The 13366-nt window shown below is 43.5% G+C and overlaps 1 protein-coding gene across 2 annotated transcripts; it reads left to right on the top strand.

The window, feature by feature from the left end:
* Positions 1-386: 386 nt before the first annotated feature.
* Positions 387-11799, top strand: PNLDC1 (PARN like ribonuclease domain containing exonuclease 1). Of its 2 annotated transcripts, none has more exons than XM_059842006.1 (19): positions 387-476; positions 976-1033; positions 1150-1223; positions 2149-2182; positions 2308-2431; positions 3054-3142; positions 3419-3525; positions 4891-4970; positions 5952-6089; positions 6680-6749; positions 7002-7087; positions 7314-7369; positions 8398-8465; positions 9291-9344; positions 9558-9600; positions 10141-10240; positions 10635-10810; positions 10976-11074; positions 11619-11799. In XM_059842006.1, exons 1-19 carry the CDS (start codon positions 401-403, stop codon positions 11683-11685), a joined length of 1599 nt encoding a protein of 532 aa, XP_059697989.1. In that variant the 5' UTR covers positions 387-400; the 3' UTR covers positions 11686-11799. The 2 variants fall into 2 exon arrangements, with proteins under 2 accessions (XP_059697989.1, XP_059697990.1); XM_059842007.1 differs by having other exon boundaries at positions 8401-8465.
* Positions 11800-13366: the final 1567 nt, after the last annotated feature.

A 13366-nucleotide genomic window follows, 5' to 3' on the forward strand; every position in this document is an offset into this window, starting at 1 on the left:
GTCGGCAGTATGCGAGCAACCGAGCCCAGCCCGGTTCTGGCATCTTTATTAAATCCTCAGACATAATGAAAAAAATCCACTGTTTTACTGGATTTTTACCTAGTTGTTGGTTCATAATAATAATAACTCTCAGATAGGGAGCTTCTGTGCGATCTGTATTTCCGGCAGGCGCGCAGTGGGAGCTGCCTCTGCGCTCCCTGTGAGCGAGGGCTGTGCTGGACGCCTTCGCAGCCTCTCCAATTTCCAGCCTAAACCTCCCACTCCTTCGTTCCCACCGCTCGGGTCACGCTGGAAGCTCCCGTGGCGCTGCCTTTCCCATCCCTTAGCGCGGATCGGGCCCGCCCCGCAGGCCAGCGGCGGGAACGCAGGCGCGCCGGGCCGGGCCGCGGGCGGGTCGGCGATGGAGGTGGGCGCGGAGGGCTTTGCCCGGCACCTGCCGCGCCTCAGGCGCCGCATCCTCCGCGCCACATTCGTGGGTGAGCATTGGGGGCGTCTCGTCTGGCCCCCAGTGCTGCCCTCGGCCCCCGCCCGGCCGCGCTGGGGGCGGCTGGCCCCTGCCCGAAGTGGGGACCCGGGCGCTGAGGGGAATGGCAGCCGGTAATGGCGCTGCTGCGCCCAGAACAGCGAGCACTGAGGCGCGGGGATTCGAACGGGAAAAGGGAACCCCGACTGCGCTGTTGGCCTCGGCTCGGCCGGCTGGGGGCCAGGGGTGTTAGGGGTTCGGGGTGGGGGCACGAACACAGCACAGGGTGAGGTAGGCCCCTCCTGAGGGGCGTGGGGGAGGTGTCCTGCCTCATCCTGCCACAGGAATGAGGCAGCTGGAGGTGTGAGCCCCACAGCTTTTTCTCTTGAGCCTGCTTCCTGTGGTATGACAAAGGTTACGGTGAAGAGAAGTGTGTGAGAGACCCCCATCCTGGTGGTGGTGAAGCACATGCTTCGAATTCAGCATCTCTTGTGTTCTTTCCACTTCAATAGCCCTTGATATGGAATTTACTGGTTTGCATTCAACTTCCCTACAAAACAACGAGCCCAGGTAAAGCTCTTGGACTTGAAATGTAAGGGAGACTTGTTGCTCTAGCCCTGTGAGAACAACCTGTGCATAGCAACCCTTCTTGTGTCCCCTCTCCCCAATTCTGGTTTTGTTCCTAGCCTGTTTGACTCCCCTGCGGAGCGGTACGTGAAGGCCAGGCAGGGCGTTCAGCGCTTCACTCTAGTTCAGCTCGGTAAGTGCGGCTCTGACACGGAAAGTGATCTCCCGAGGTCATACAGGTAACTGGCCTTTTGCTAACAGGTGCGTCCTGCAGGTGGCTCTGGCCTTAATTCTCTCTTTCCAGAGACGTTTGCTTGTTGGGTTCCCCCCCCCGATGTTTAACACAATCAGCTTTTTAATAAATAAAGTCAGGTGGGCTGTATAGTTTTTATGGGTCTAAAGTTGACCATATTTAAAGGTCACAGTTAAAAATACAAGGCTTTTAAATCAGAGGATGCAAGCAAGAAGCATATGATGGCAGCTCCTGTTCAAAGCTGTGTCATTTGATACAGTGCATTATGAGTAAGGGGACTGTGAGGAAAATGAAGGCTGCTATTTCTGTTATTCCTAAAATAACAAATCAGCATGAGAAATGGTCCGTGGAAGAAAGTTATTGACAGTTAAGAACTAGTAAGGAGTCAAGAAGCCAGCTTGAAAACAGTTTGAAATATTGTTGAAAGTCTTGGGGGTATGTAAGATCTTCATGTGCCTTTTAGGGATTAACAGAAAAAAAAAGAACCTGAGAAGTAAAACCCAGGTTTCAGTCCTCTGTGGTGCCCAGCTTGTTCCAAACACTATTGTAGTGTAGTTGGTCCCACAGTCTCATCTGTGTATGCACCGTCAGAGACTCATCACCATCTCACCTCTTGCCATTGTTCAGTCTCTTGTTTAATTCAGATTTGACTCATTTTTCCGCACAGCAGTGAAAGCTTGTCCTGTTCAGCTCTCAGGAATCCAGGGAGTGGCCTGGCAGTTGCTGCTAGGATTGGCACAGTGACATTCCTGAATGGAAAGCACGAATTTCTTGAGGGGTTCCCCATATCCCTCATCTAATTTGCAGGCTATCAGAAGACATCCAGCTAAATGCTGCCATCTCAACAGAGGTTTCTTTCTTGCAGGGCTGGCAATATTCTCAAAAGAAAATTCAAACAAGTAAGTAAAAAAGCAGTTTTCTGTTACAATGAGGATAGCGCAGTAGAGATTTTATGCATAATTCCCTTTGGGGCAGAGTTATTTCTTGTAATTATCTTCTAGAGATATTTTTGTTTTCATTTTAGGTATGTGGTGCATTCATACAACTTTTTTCTCTTTCCCTCAACACTGGGAGTAAAGGATGTTGAATTCACCCTCTCTGCATCTAGTATTCAGTTCCTGTCTCATTATGGCTTTGACTACAACAAGGTATGTAATCTCTGCCAGAAATGCAGAACAGAGGAAATCTATGCAAGTGCAGAAGAAATCAGATTAGTATCCCTAAATGTTAATGTTTCTGGGGTAAATAGCATCTTCCTAAAGTATGAATGCATCATGCAGTTCGTTATCAACAAGGGTAGTGAGTTTTTTCTGAACTAATGTAAAGGCAATAATCGCATCCTTGGTAGCCTCAGACAGATTCTCCTGCCTCAAAAAAACCCCAAAACCGTACCTTTGGTGAGCTAAGGATTTGCTAAACAAACCCTGGTGGGTGTCTTTACTATCCATGAAGGTACAGAAATATCAGTTTACCAGCAACTTATATATTGCCACATTTCCCATAAAATTCAGACTCTGTCATCCCATAAGAGTACTGTTTTGCAAATTTGGGCAGGAACGATCTGACTTCTTGACTCTTGGAAGCATCTTATTAAAGGAAAAGTAAAACAAGAACAAAAAAATTGATTACAGTTGACAAATATCCTTTTCTTTCCTCCATACCTGTCAGATTGCCTACAGTTTGTTTGTTCTGACTAATCTGATAATTCTCTAATATGCTGTAAGAAAATCCATGGGGATGTAACCAACCTGGCATTTTCTCTCCCCTCAGTTCCTCAAAGATGGAATCCCATACATGAATGAGGTACAGGAGAAGTTCCTTAGGCAGCACCTCTTAGCAGGTACCTGGAAAGTTTGCAGGTGAGCACTTCTCAGAGAGGTGTCTCCTCAGTACTGTGCTCATGGCTCAGCTTCACTCAGATCACATTCTGTAGGAATACTGAAACCTGTCGGGCTGAACAGCTTGCTGCCAGCTGTTCCATCATGCCATGGTGTCTGAAGGAAGATTGAGATCACAGGATATTATGTGGAGAATTGGGTGCATGTTGGGAAATGAAGCTTTTCCATTCCTACAGCAAGGCACAAGGCTTCACCTGTAAAGAGCATTTCTCACACTGCCTCTTTCCCCTCATCCAGAACTAGTAATGCAGACAGGGATGTTATGAAGAAAGCTATTGATGAAGTGACCACTTGGATAGCTGCAGCAAAAGAAGGGGATACTCTGATTCTGCAGGATCTGAGTGGTATGAAACAGTGCCTCTCAGGCACCTGTGGGCTCTGAGTGGCTTCATCATTTCTTGTGAATCTCTGGGGCTATAACTGTCCTTTCTTCTGTTAAATTGCTCTATTGAGAGGGAAAGCACCAGTGCCCATCCTGCCTTTACAACTCTTTACCCCAGTTTATACTTCTCCTCCTGTCAGGAGTTCATCTCTAGGCTCTTCTGCTTTGCTCTCTTGGGGTGGTGGGTCTTTGTGAGGCAGAAGTGGATGTCTGGATGCTTGGAGCATGCTTTGTTGTAATTAACTTCAATTTTGTGCTTCTTCTTAGCAGCAGCTGAAGAATTTGTAGTTACTCTGAATCGGGATAACATTTTACCTAGGATTTAAATCACCTTTAAATCCTAGGTGATTTAGTTTTTTGTTTATTTTCTTCCCCTCCTTTCAGAGTTGAGTCCCTCTAGTTGGAGCAACAGGGAGCCCCACAGAGACACATATATGCCAGTGTGAATAAACAAGTCACTTACCCCTGTGTTAGGTTTTGGGAGCACTATAGCAGAGCTGAGGAACTTTTGTGCTGACTTGAAGAACAGGGAATATTTGCAGGGAATAATTTGTAGGTTTATTCACAGAACCCAAAACTTCATCTTCTAGGTCAGGGAATATAATATAGAAAAGGTTAGGAAGAACAGAGTATTCAAGACTTTGTCTGTTGAGTTTTTTTGCTGAGTATGCAATAGGAGGGGTGGAGACTGTGCTGCGATTTTTATCTGCTTTGTCAGCTAGATATGATACTGATATTTTAATAGAGTCTGGCCCTGGTGAGCACCTGTGATAAGAAAGACATTTATTTAAGTAAGCAAGAAGACTGATTCAGGTGTCTCTTTTAATGCTCTTCAGAAGAGGACTGAGTTAGTCCCTTGTCAGCTGTGGGGGAAAATGCATTGGTATCTTTTGTGTGCCTGGCTTCTCGGTCTGTTGCTCTGAAACTGAAACTGTCCCAAACCAGAGAGTGTCTTTTTCAGAGTAGTAGCTTTCCTCTCACTGCAGTTAGTCTTTTCCTTTCCTCTGTGTCCTTACAAAAGCTCATTTGCCTGAAATTTTCACTGTGATTTTTTTTTTTTTGTGTTATGTTTATTTCTGTGGGTTTGTGGTTGTTGTTTTCTTTTTTTTTTTTTTTTTTTGTGTGTGTGTGTGTGTCTATGTTTTTGTTTGTTTTTTCTTCCAGTTATTGTGTGTAGTAATGTACCAGCATCATATGTTGAGGAATATTTTCTATATGTTGGGGGAGAGACATGTCAGTCCATCTGTCTAGAGGAATGGTGTGTTTTCCTTAATGGGCTTGTCTGCACCTCTGAAGCTTCTACTGCCTTTTTTTTTGTGTGTCATAGGCTATCATATGATTGAAGTTCAGCTGGTTCTGAGGCAGGCTCTTGAAAATGTTTGGACAGAGCCTCTTGGAGACAAGAAGGTGAGACGGAAATATGGACCTTTTGAAAAGAGGATTTCTCTCTGGGCAGATAGGACTGGCATTGTTGCAGGGACTCTGAAATGTTGCTTGTACTTTTAATGATAGGGTCAAGGAGCAGAAGAAGACTGACAAAGGAAATGTTGATTGTGGGATTCTAAGAAAAGGGATGCAGAAAACTGAGTAACTCTGGTTTCTGTTTGTCCTGTAACCCCAAAATCCTTTTAAATGGAAGTGCTTGTCCTTGGAGCGCTTCTAGAGGCACCCTCTCTGTGTCTTCAGACTTTATTAAGTCCCTCCTTCAATATCTCCACAAGAATGTACAGTTTTAGCATTTTCTCTGCTTTTCCTTTGCTGACTTCTACCATGAAGTTGCTTTGAAGACTTTTACTCTATGATTTGCTGTTTTGCTATTCACTACTGGTATTATACATTCAGTACAATATTTTCTGTAATAAAACTATGGTTGTAGACGTCTCAAACTATGGGTTATAGGTATCATATCAGTCCGTTGCTTTTAATTAGCTTACAGAAATATTTTTTTTTGCATTATTCCTACTTTGGTCTGATAGCCAATGCCTCCAGAATGTCAGATTTACCCAGCCTTCTCATCTGAAGCATTGCCTTTGGGGACTCAGCTTCTATGATTGCTGTTTGTTTTTGGGTTTTTGGTACCATGAACGTACCATATTGGTATCAAGTAAAATTGAATTAGGTTAATTTGTGCTCCGAAAAGCCATTTGGTAGGAATTGTCCTCTTAAGTAGAGAAGCACAACTAAGACTCACTTTGAGTGGGCCTGTTTAGTTGCTGGAGCACTGATCTCCATATAGAAGTGAGACAGTCCCAAGGTCCCAGGGGATGCAGTTTTTCTGTCCTTCAGTGTCTTGAAGCTGAACTTGACCTCAGCATTACTGAACCCTAGTAAGCAATGTACATACAACTAACATGGGAGGGTGGGATACTCAGTGACTCTTCTTTTCAGGTAATGGTGAAAAAAGTGAATCCAGAGCATCGCCAGCTTCTGGAGAACTCTTCTTATGACCATTGTAAGGAAGAGCTCATTCTCCTGTCTGCTCGGGGCTTCACCAACCTCTTTGAAGTACTTGTTAAAGTCAAGAAGGTAAAATCCCTTAACCCTACTCTCATTTTTCATCTCTTTTTAATTTTGCTGTGTTAAGTGCAATATTAAAAACCCTAGTGTTACAGTTTGAGTCACCATTTAAGAAAGCTGAGCAGACTCTTGCCTTTTGGGCAAGCTGTGCTTTTCAGCATGCATCAGACCAGTTTATTGGGCCACGTGGACCATTGGTCTGACTTTGTGTGGAAATTCTTACGTTCTGTATGCAGCTTATCAAATGGATTTCAGCTTTAGAGGACTATGGGTGATGTGCAGCAAAGACTGTCCCTGCCCTTGGGAGTGAGCATATAAATCTGATGGCTGGAACCTTGTTCAGCTGAATCCTGAATCCACTTAACTCCTTAGGTCCACTGAAAATAGAGACAATACCCTCTCAAAGGGTCCACAGGTCTGATTTCTTGAAGGCAGTAGTTCTCCTGTGAGCCTTGCAGCCTGAATGACTCCTGTGTGTGTGTGGATGTTGTCTGCTGGAGGAAAGGCTTACAGCTGTTGAGTGTGCCTGTGTTGTTAACCTCTGAGCTCTCTTCAGAAGAGTGCTCCAATGGGCTGTTATGTTTATATTCCTCCCGTAGCCCCTGGTGGGACACAACATGCTTATGGACCTTATGCATCTTCACGACAAGTTCTACAGGCCCCTCCCAGGTACTGCTGTGTGTAGCTGCTGTCCCGGGCTGCTGCCTTTGCACTGGGGGTGGAACAGGAGGTGCAGTGGCAATTTACCACCACAGACACCTGCAGGGCTTAGCCAGCAGCAGGGTTGGTTGCCTCTTCTGGGTTCTAAATGGTGGAGAGGGCATCATTGCCTGCTGTCACTTCTCTTTCCTATTACTTTGTTGTTGCATTGGATTTTCCCCAGTTTCCTGATGCCTTTCTCCACATGTGCTTTGCTTTCAGAAAGCTATGAGGAGTTTAAAAGGAACATTCACAACCTGTTTCCTGTCATCATAGACACCAAGACTGTAACAAAATCTGTGCAGAAGGTGAGATGCACAGGTTTTTTTGTTTGAAGTTTAAACTTGTGTTTCACCCAAGAAAGAGGATATCTTTCTTCAGTGCTCTGTGATAATAACAGAACTGCAAACAGTTTGCAGTGTTGCCTTGGAAAGTTCTAATTTTAAATCTCATTTAACAAATTGGCAGTGTAAGTAATTGAACTCACCATAAGGTCTGTTGTGGTTGGTTTTCTAATACATTCTTCTTTTATAGAAATGTCTGTTTCCTCGAGTATCTAGTCTTGTGGAGGCATATACAGTTTTGTGCAGGTAAGTGGTGGCCAATAGAGCTTTCAGCAATCCCTGTGTCTTCTTTGGAAAGATATTTCACAGTCAGCCATTTCCCATGTTCATACTTTCCCTCCTCTTAAATGCTTTTCAATTGGATCCTTGTCTTTCTAAATTTAGGAGCAAAGGGTTTGCACATCTTTCTTATAAAGAAATTGTGTAGTAAATAATTTGTCCTGAATCACTTCTCGCATTGAATTGCCATTATTTCATTGGTTGCAAATTTAGTTTGCATACAGCTGTACACTCAACTTGAGAATTATGTTGCTTGTGCCATGTTCTGAAATGAGTAAGATGCAGTTCTTGTTGAAAGTACATCCTAATTTCAAATGCCTGTCCTAAGAGAGGACTGCACTGAGCCCAAAGCAGTAGCTAAAGTGTTCAGTGTTCAAGTGGAGCACATGAGTCGATGTTGTAGCTCATGAGCATAGTCATAATGTGGTAGGAGACTTACTTCACACTTCTTTTGTGAATTAATTTTTTTGCATGTCAATTTTGCTAAGGAAATGAAAATTTTGCCTGTCTCCCATTACCCCCTAGTCCCAAGAAGGAGATGCAAAATTAATATTTTTTTAAAAACAGTTCTGGTATTCTGAGGGTTTGTTTATTAGCAATTTCAGACTGCATATTCTGCTTGATTGTTCTTTTTTTTATTTCAGTCATTCCAGGGATATCTGTTTAATCTCCAGAGTTCCCCATTCAAATAGAACCATCAAGTAAACCTCTTTCCCTGCAGTTTTAGTTCTGCTCACTTTTTTTTTTTTTTTTTTTTTATTTGTATGCAATTAGAACAAATTTGCTGCTTACAAGTTTTGAGTGAGGGAAGAGACTAAGAAAGTATTTAGTAGTTAGTTTTCAGGAAGAAAACTGGTAGATATTACTCAAGTAAGTACTTTGGCCTTTTCCTGGAGGCCTATCAAAGTTCACTTTAAAGTCTCCAGTGGAGAACAGTAACTTTTCTCTAACATACTGAGGAAATACAAAAATATCACACATCCACTTGTCTTCAGCAGCAACCTGAATCCCAAAGGTCCACCATGCCCTGTTATAGCTCTTGCAAGTGGCTGCTCAAGATACGGTATGTTCTTAAGCAAATCTTCAGAGTCAGATAGATCAAAAGAGGTTTGTTGTACTCTCTGGGTGACATACAAAACATGAGGGCTCTGTTGAATTTGCCCAGAGGTACTGATACAGATTTTTGTCCAGACCCAGAGCCTGTGCTGCCAAGTTCTGCATGTCCCTGGTAGCTGCTGAGGGAAATGCAGGGCAGGTTTGCCTCATGCTGCTGGTACAGACAGCATTTACACTGCTGGGCTGATCTGAGCCTGACTTGGGCTGTGAAGTTAGGAGCCCTTGGAAGGGGCAAGGGGAGGTGGGAAACAGCTGTCTTAGAAGGCAAGATAGAAGGAACTAATGGCAAAGTAGCAGGAGCTTGGTGGCTGGTGTGCAGCATTAAGTGGTGCCTGTGCAGGAGGTTGTGTCCAGGACATGGTGTGATACTGGCTGCGAGGTAGATGTTTTCTGGCTTCTCCTGGCAGCATCGTGTCCTGCAGCACAGGGCTTCCTATGTTTGAAATGGTTCCCATACCATCAATAACATAGACAACACAGTTTGGTTTAGACTTTCATAAAAGTTAAATTTTTTTAATGTGCATCTTGCTAAGCTTTTCAGGCATTCATGTAACTGCTGCTTCTTTTTTGTTGTTGTTTTAAAACACATGCTAGAAGCAGAGACTTTTTACTGAGTATAAAGTTTTCAGGGTGAGGAAGGAAACAGAGTTGCGGGGAGGGGGAAAAGAACCTTCAGAATAGTGGATCTCATGAATTAGGATTCTGCAGTGTAGTAGTTTTCACAGCATGCTAGATGTGTTTACTTCTTCCTGGTTTTGTTGGACTCTTACAGCTGAGAAGAAATTTCCTCATGAGGCAGGCTATGATGCATTTCTCTGTGGTTCAGGTAAAATGTTTCTTAAAAACTCCTTCAGAGATTGTGTTGAGATTTGGTAATCTTTTCCTTCTCTCTAGATCTATTTGATGCTAAGAAATATTTGTTTATATACAGTCTCTTGCTCTTAGTAACTTAGCTGCACTTCAATGCATTTTTGCTTTCTATGTATATAGCTGTTTCTCTAGCTTTCTTCTAATGCCACCTCATTATTCCTTTCTCTAGTTCTTCTGATGTCAGCTCATTTGCTACTGTGCAGATCCACAGAGTGAGTAATGTTTAAGTGTTGACTGAAAATTGCATTACAAGGGATGTTTTTCCTATGGAAAACAGTCTTCCATTTGCTCTGTCTGACTTTTTGTTTCGCAGACTGGTCTTCCTTTTGGACAAAAGAAAGTGTTATTGGAAATGTCATGTCCTAATTAGATTTTTATTTTATGAATCTGAAAGTAGTATTTATGTCAAAGTTTTATGTCAAAGCTGACATTTTAAAAATGAAATCAGGGGCCATGTGATGGCTCAGAGGTTGGGAAATGACATTGTGACTTCTTTATTCTTGAACAAGCTCTCTCAAGTTCACTTCACTTGGGTAAGGGTCAAATAATTTTCCATTAGTTTCCATTTTTGAAATCTCTGTGAATCAGTGCCTTTAGTTAAGTTCCCTTCCTTCTTCTTCAGCTTTTTGACTTGTGTAGGAAGATACTAAGATCTGAAATATCTATTCTGTCACTAGTTGAAGAGCTTGACACTGTGTAGCAGTGCAGTACTGGAGAAACAAAACTTTGTTCTCTTTTTTTTTTTGATTTAGTGGTGTGGTGGAGGCTGAGCCTTCTTTCTCGCAGTACCTCACCGTGTTAGCTGAGCATGTGAACAAAGTGAATTTCATCCGAGGTGGTGTTTCAAGCATTGTGCGTATGAATTGCAGGTCTGTGACCTGTTTGTGGGGTGCATAGGTCAGTAGGCTACTTGATAACTTCCTTAGAGGAGAGGAATCCACTGGTGCTGGGGCCCACCTTGGCAGAAATTGTTGTCGTACAAGTGATGCAGTGGACCTTTTGAAATGGCCAATGAGTTGAATTTCTGCTTTGCAAAATGTATATATTTTCTCGGTGGTAGTTGTCACAGTTTGCTTTTATGACAATATTTAGATGAATCTTGGGGCAAAAAAAAAAATTTACACCAACAGCAGTATTATACAACCTGTCATTTATTTATCATGTTCTGCATATTTTCTGATTATATTAATAGTGGTTTTATAGTATTTCCAAATTTAGATATGGCTCAATACTGTACATTTTCCAGAATTTTTCTGGGGAAGATTCTCCTTGCCGCCATCCACCTGCCTTGGTTGTTCATGTCCGAGGCTGGCCAGGGCTGACTGAGGAACAGATTTACCAAGAGTTTAAGGCTCATTGTCGCTTTGATGTCAGACGGCTTTCAAAGAACCAGTTCATTCTGCTCTCCAATAAATACAAGCAGTAAGTGATCAGAAAGTCTTAACTTTCAGTCCTGTCTTCCTCTGATCCAGGCCTTTATCCCACCCTCCCTCTGCTGTGACAGCTCTTGGATGGAAATTGCTGCCCTGAGCAGTGGGGTGCTGTAAGCAGCCTGCGGGCTGAGCTCAAGCCGTGCTTTCATTGCAGCGTCAGGCACGTCCTGCGGGATTACAGGCACCACCCTCACCTGCAGGTCTCCGTCTATCGCCACTGGAGGCACTCGCCGAGCGTGAACTGCCTGCTGCAGTGAGTTGCGGAGTGCAGGAATGGTGCGGGCGGGGGAAGCATTCCTTTCAGGTCTGAGGCCCTGGCACAGCAGCAGCCTACCTCGTGTTTGCAGTGTCCTTCTGCCAGCCCCTCAGGGAAGCAGGGGACTCAGAAGCAGCTGGGTGGCTGCTCGTGAACTTTCAGCCCTGGGCGACTCGCTCATGGTTAACCCGGGAATGTTACCCCGAGGGTAGCACAAAACTATGGATGTGCTGTCACAGCAGAGAGGTGGTAATCTTAATGAGCTGTAGCACCAGCTCTAATAAGCTTGATGAGAGGGAGGCAGAATCTCAGGTGTGGGATGGATGTGGGTTTTTTTCTGCAGCTGAGTTGAAAGCTTGGCAGTGGGAGAGAATTCCAGATTCAAAGTGCACCCCTCTTGTGAGGTGGTGACAGTGATAGTCATGAAGGGTGAATTTCTGCCCTTGATATGGTTTGAAAAGGAATCCAAGCTCTTAATAAGCAAAAAATTAAGCTGTACATATAAGTAGCCTAACAGCATTTTATTATTCTTGTCTCTTAGAATCTCTGGTATTGTGGCACTGTGGTCTCTCTTGGCCTTTGTGCTTGGAGGAGCTCGCAGCTATTGACTCTAAAGGACTACTGTAGAGATGAGATGTGAGGAATACTGATCATATTTCTTGTGTTTGTCCATTCTGTTTTGTTTCATTCAATAAAATGAGAAAAAGAAGAACAGAAAAAAACCCCAGAATTAATACTGTTTGAATTGTTTCCTTGGAAATCTGTTTTTAAAGGGGGTGTGTCGCTTTGCAATTTGTGGTATTTTGTAATCTGCTCAAAGCATCATCTCCTCCTGAAGGGGGAGGTCATTGTTTCAATGTCCATTTTTTTTTTTGGTCCTGTGTAGGTTCTTCACAGCTATTCATACCCTCTGTTTGTTCCCAGTGCCGGTGCTTGCTGCATAAAACACATTTCTGATAAAGTTCAGGAAGTTGTGGAATGAAAGATGCTATTTTTAGCTTCAGTTGTAAAGCAGGGGAAATGTCACTGTTTACCAAATGAAAATGGGCAGAGTTGATAGAGAAACCACTCTTGGGGCTCATGACAGATTCTGGGGAATAGTAAATAATTTGCAGTGCTGTCAGTGCAGTATCATGCACTGGTATTTTCAGTGGCAGTGTAGCTGAGGTTTGACACAGATAAGTGGAATTTATCAGGTTCCAATTTGCGGAGTATACAGAGGTCAGGTGAGTCAGCACACATTTCTGCTTGCTTCTAGTGCTCAGCATGTGAGCAGTCCTTTGACCAAAGTAGCATGAGACATGCTTTGTGGACCAGTTTCTCTTGATATAGCTGAATATTTGTCAATCCAGGGAATTTGGTCTTCAGAGATTTTTTTTTTTAATTAATCTCCTCTTTAAAAAAAATAACCTGTTGATCCAGGGTTTCCATATGATGGAAACCCTGGATTAACAGGTCATTAGTCAGACTTAATTGGATGGGGCCTGTGCTCACCTAATAGGCAGAATCTGCCATTAATTGTCTGTAATGTGGGAGTTGCTGCAAGGGACCTTAAGGCAGCAGTACAGCACTGCAGTGTGCCTGAGGATCACGTGCTCTCTGCTGCTGGGGGCCTGCTGCTCTTGAGGGGAGGAGGGCAGCCCATCTTCTGATGTGGTTCTTGAGTTCTGCACAGCTGTGGTTTACAGTTCTTGTTTCATAAACAAGCTCCTACAAGACAAGTAACTGACTTCTTGATGACCTTTTTTTATAACCCTTTGGTGATGGGGTTCCCTGTCACAGTGTTCCTTCAAGTAACAGTGTGTCTTCCTGCTTATTCTGTAACGTTAGTTTGTCTTCTAGCATCATTAGATGCCCCCCTTGTGTCAAGAGGAGCACAGGCTCTTTGTGTTGTGTAGGTTTAGGAAGATTTTCACTGGATGTTATATACAGTAGCATGTGTTTTCACATAAAAACATTCTTCTTGGGAAACATAATACCCATGTTCTCTGAGGTCTGGATTCAGCTGGCTGTTTAAATGTGGGGAGACAAAGCCTCACTTGCATCTAATCTTTACAGTCTGGGCATCATGAAGATACAGATGCTGTTACCTGTGAGAAGCCCAGGAGTTTCTAAGAGAGCATGCACTTTGAAGGAAGAAAGAAATTCTTCTGTCTTTAAATTTTGTTCCTCCCATTTTCTTCTCAGAGTGCCATACAGACACATAATGACTCAGTTCCCTGCAGCACTGTTCTCTCTCCTGGTTCACCCTCTAGAGAAGCATACTTTCCCATGGACAAAAGTAGAGAT

The sequence above is a fragment of the Haemorhous mexicanus genome, chromosome 3 (assembly GCF_027477595.1).
Source record: "Haemorhous mexicanus isolate bHaeMex1 chromosome 3, bHaeMex1.pri, whole genome shotgun sequence".
Lineage (NCBI taxonomy): Eukaryota > Metazoa > Chordata > Aves > Passeriformes > Fringillidae > Haemorhous > Haemorhous mexicanus.

Coding starts and splice junctions, on each gene's coding strand:
- PNLDC1 (XM_059842006.1), top strand. CDS start 401: ATGGAGGTGGGCGCGGAGGGCTTTGCCCGGCACCTGCCGCGCCTCAGG. Junction 3,143..3,418: donor GGTACCTGGAAAGTTTGCAG/GTGAGCACTTCT, acceptor CCCCTCATCCAG/AACTAGTAATGCAGACAGGG. Junction 9,345..9,557: donor TGCATTTCTCTGTGGTTCAG/GTAAAATGTTTC, acceptor TCCTTTCTCTAG/TTCTTCTGATGTCAGCTCAT.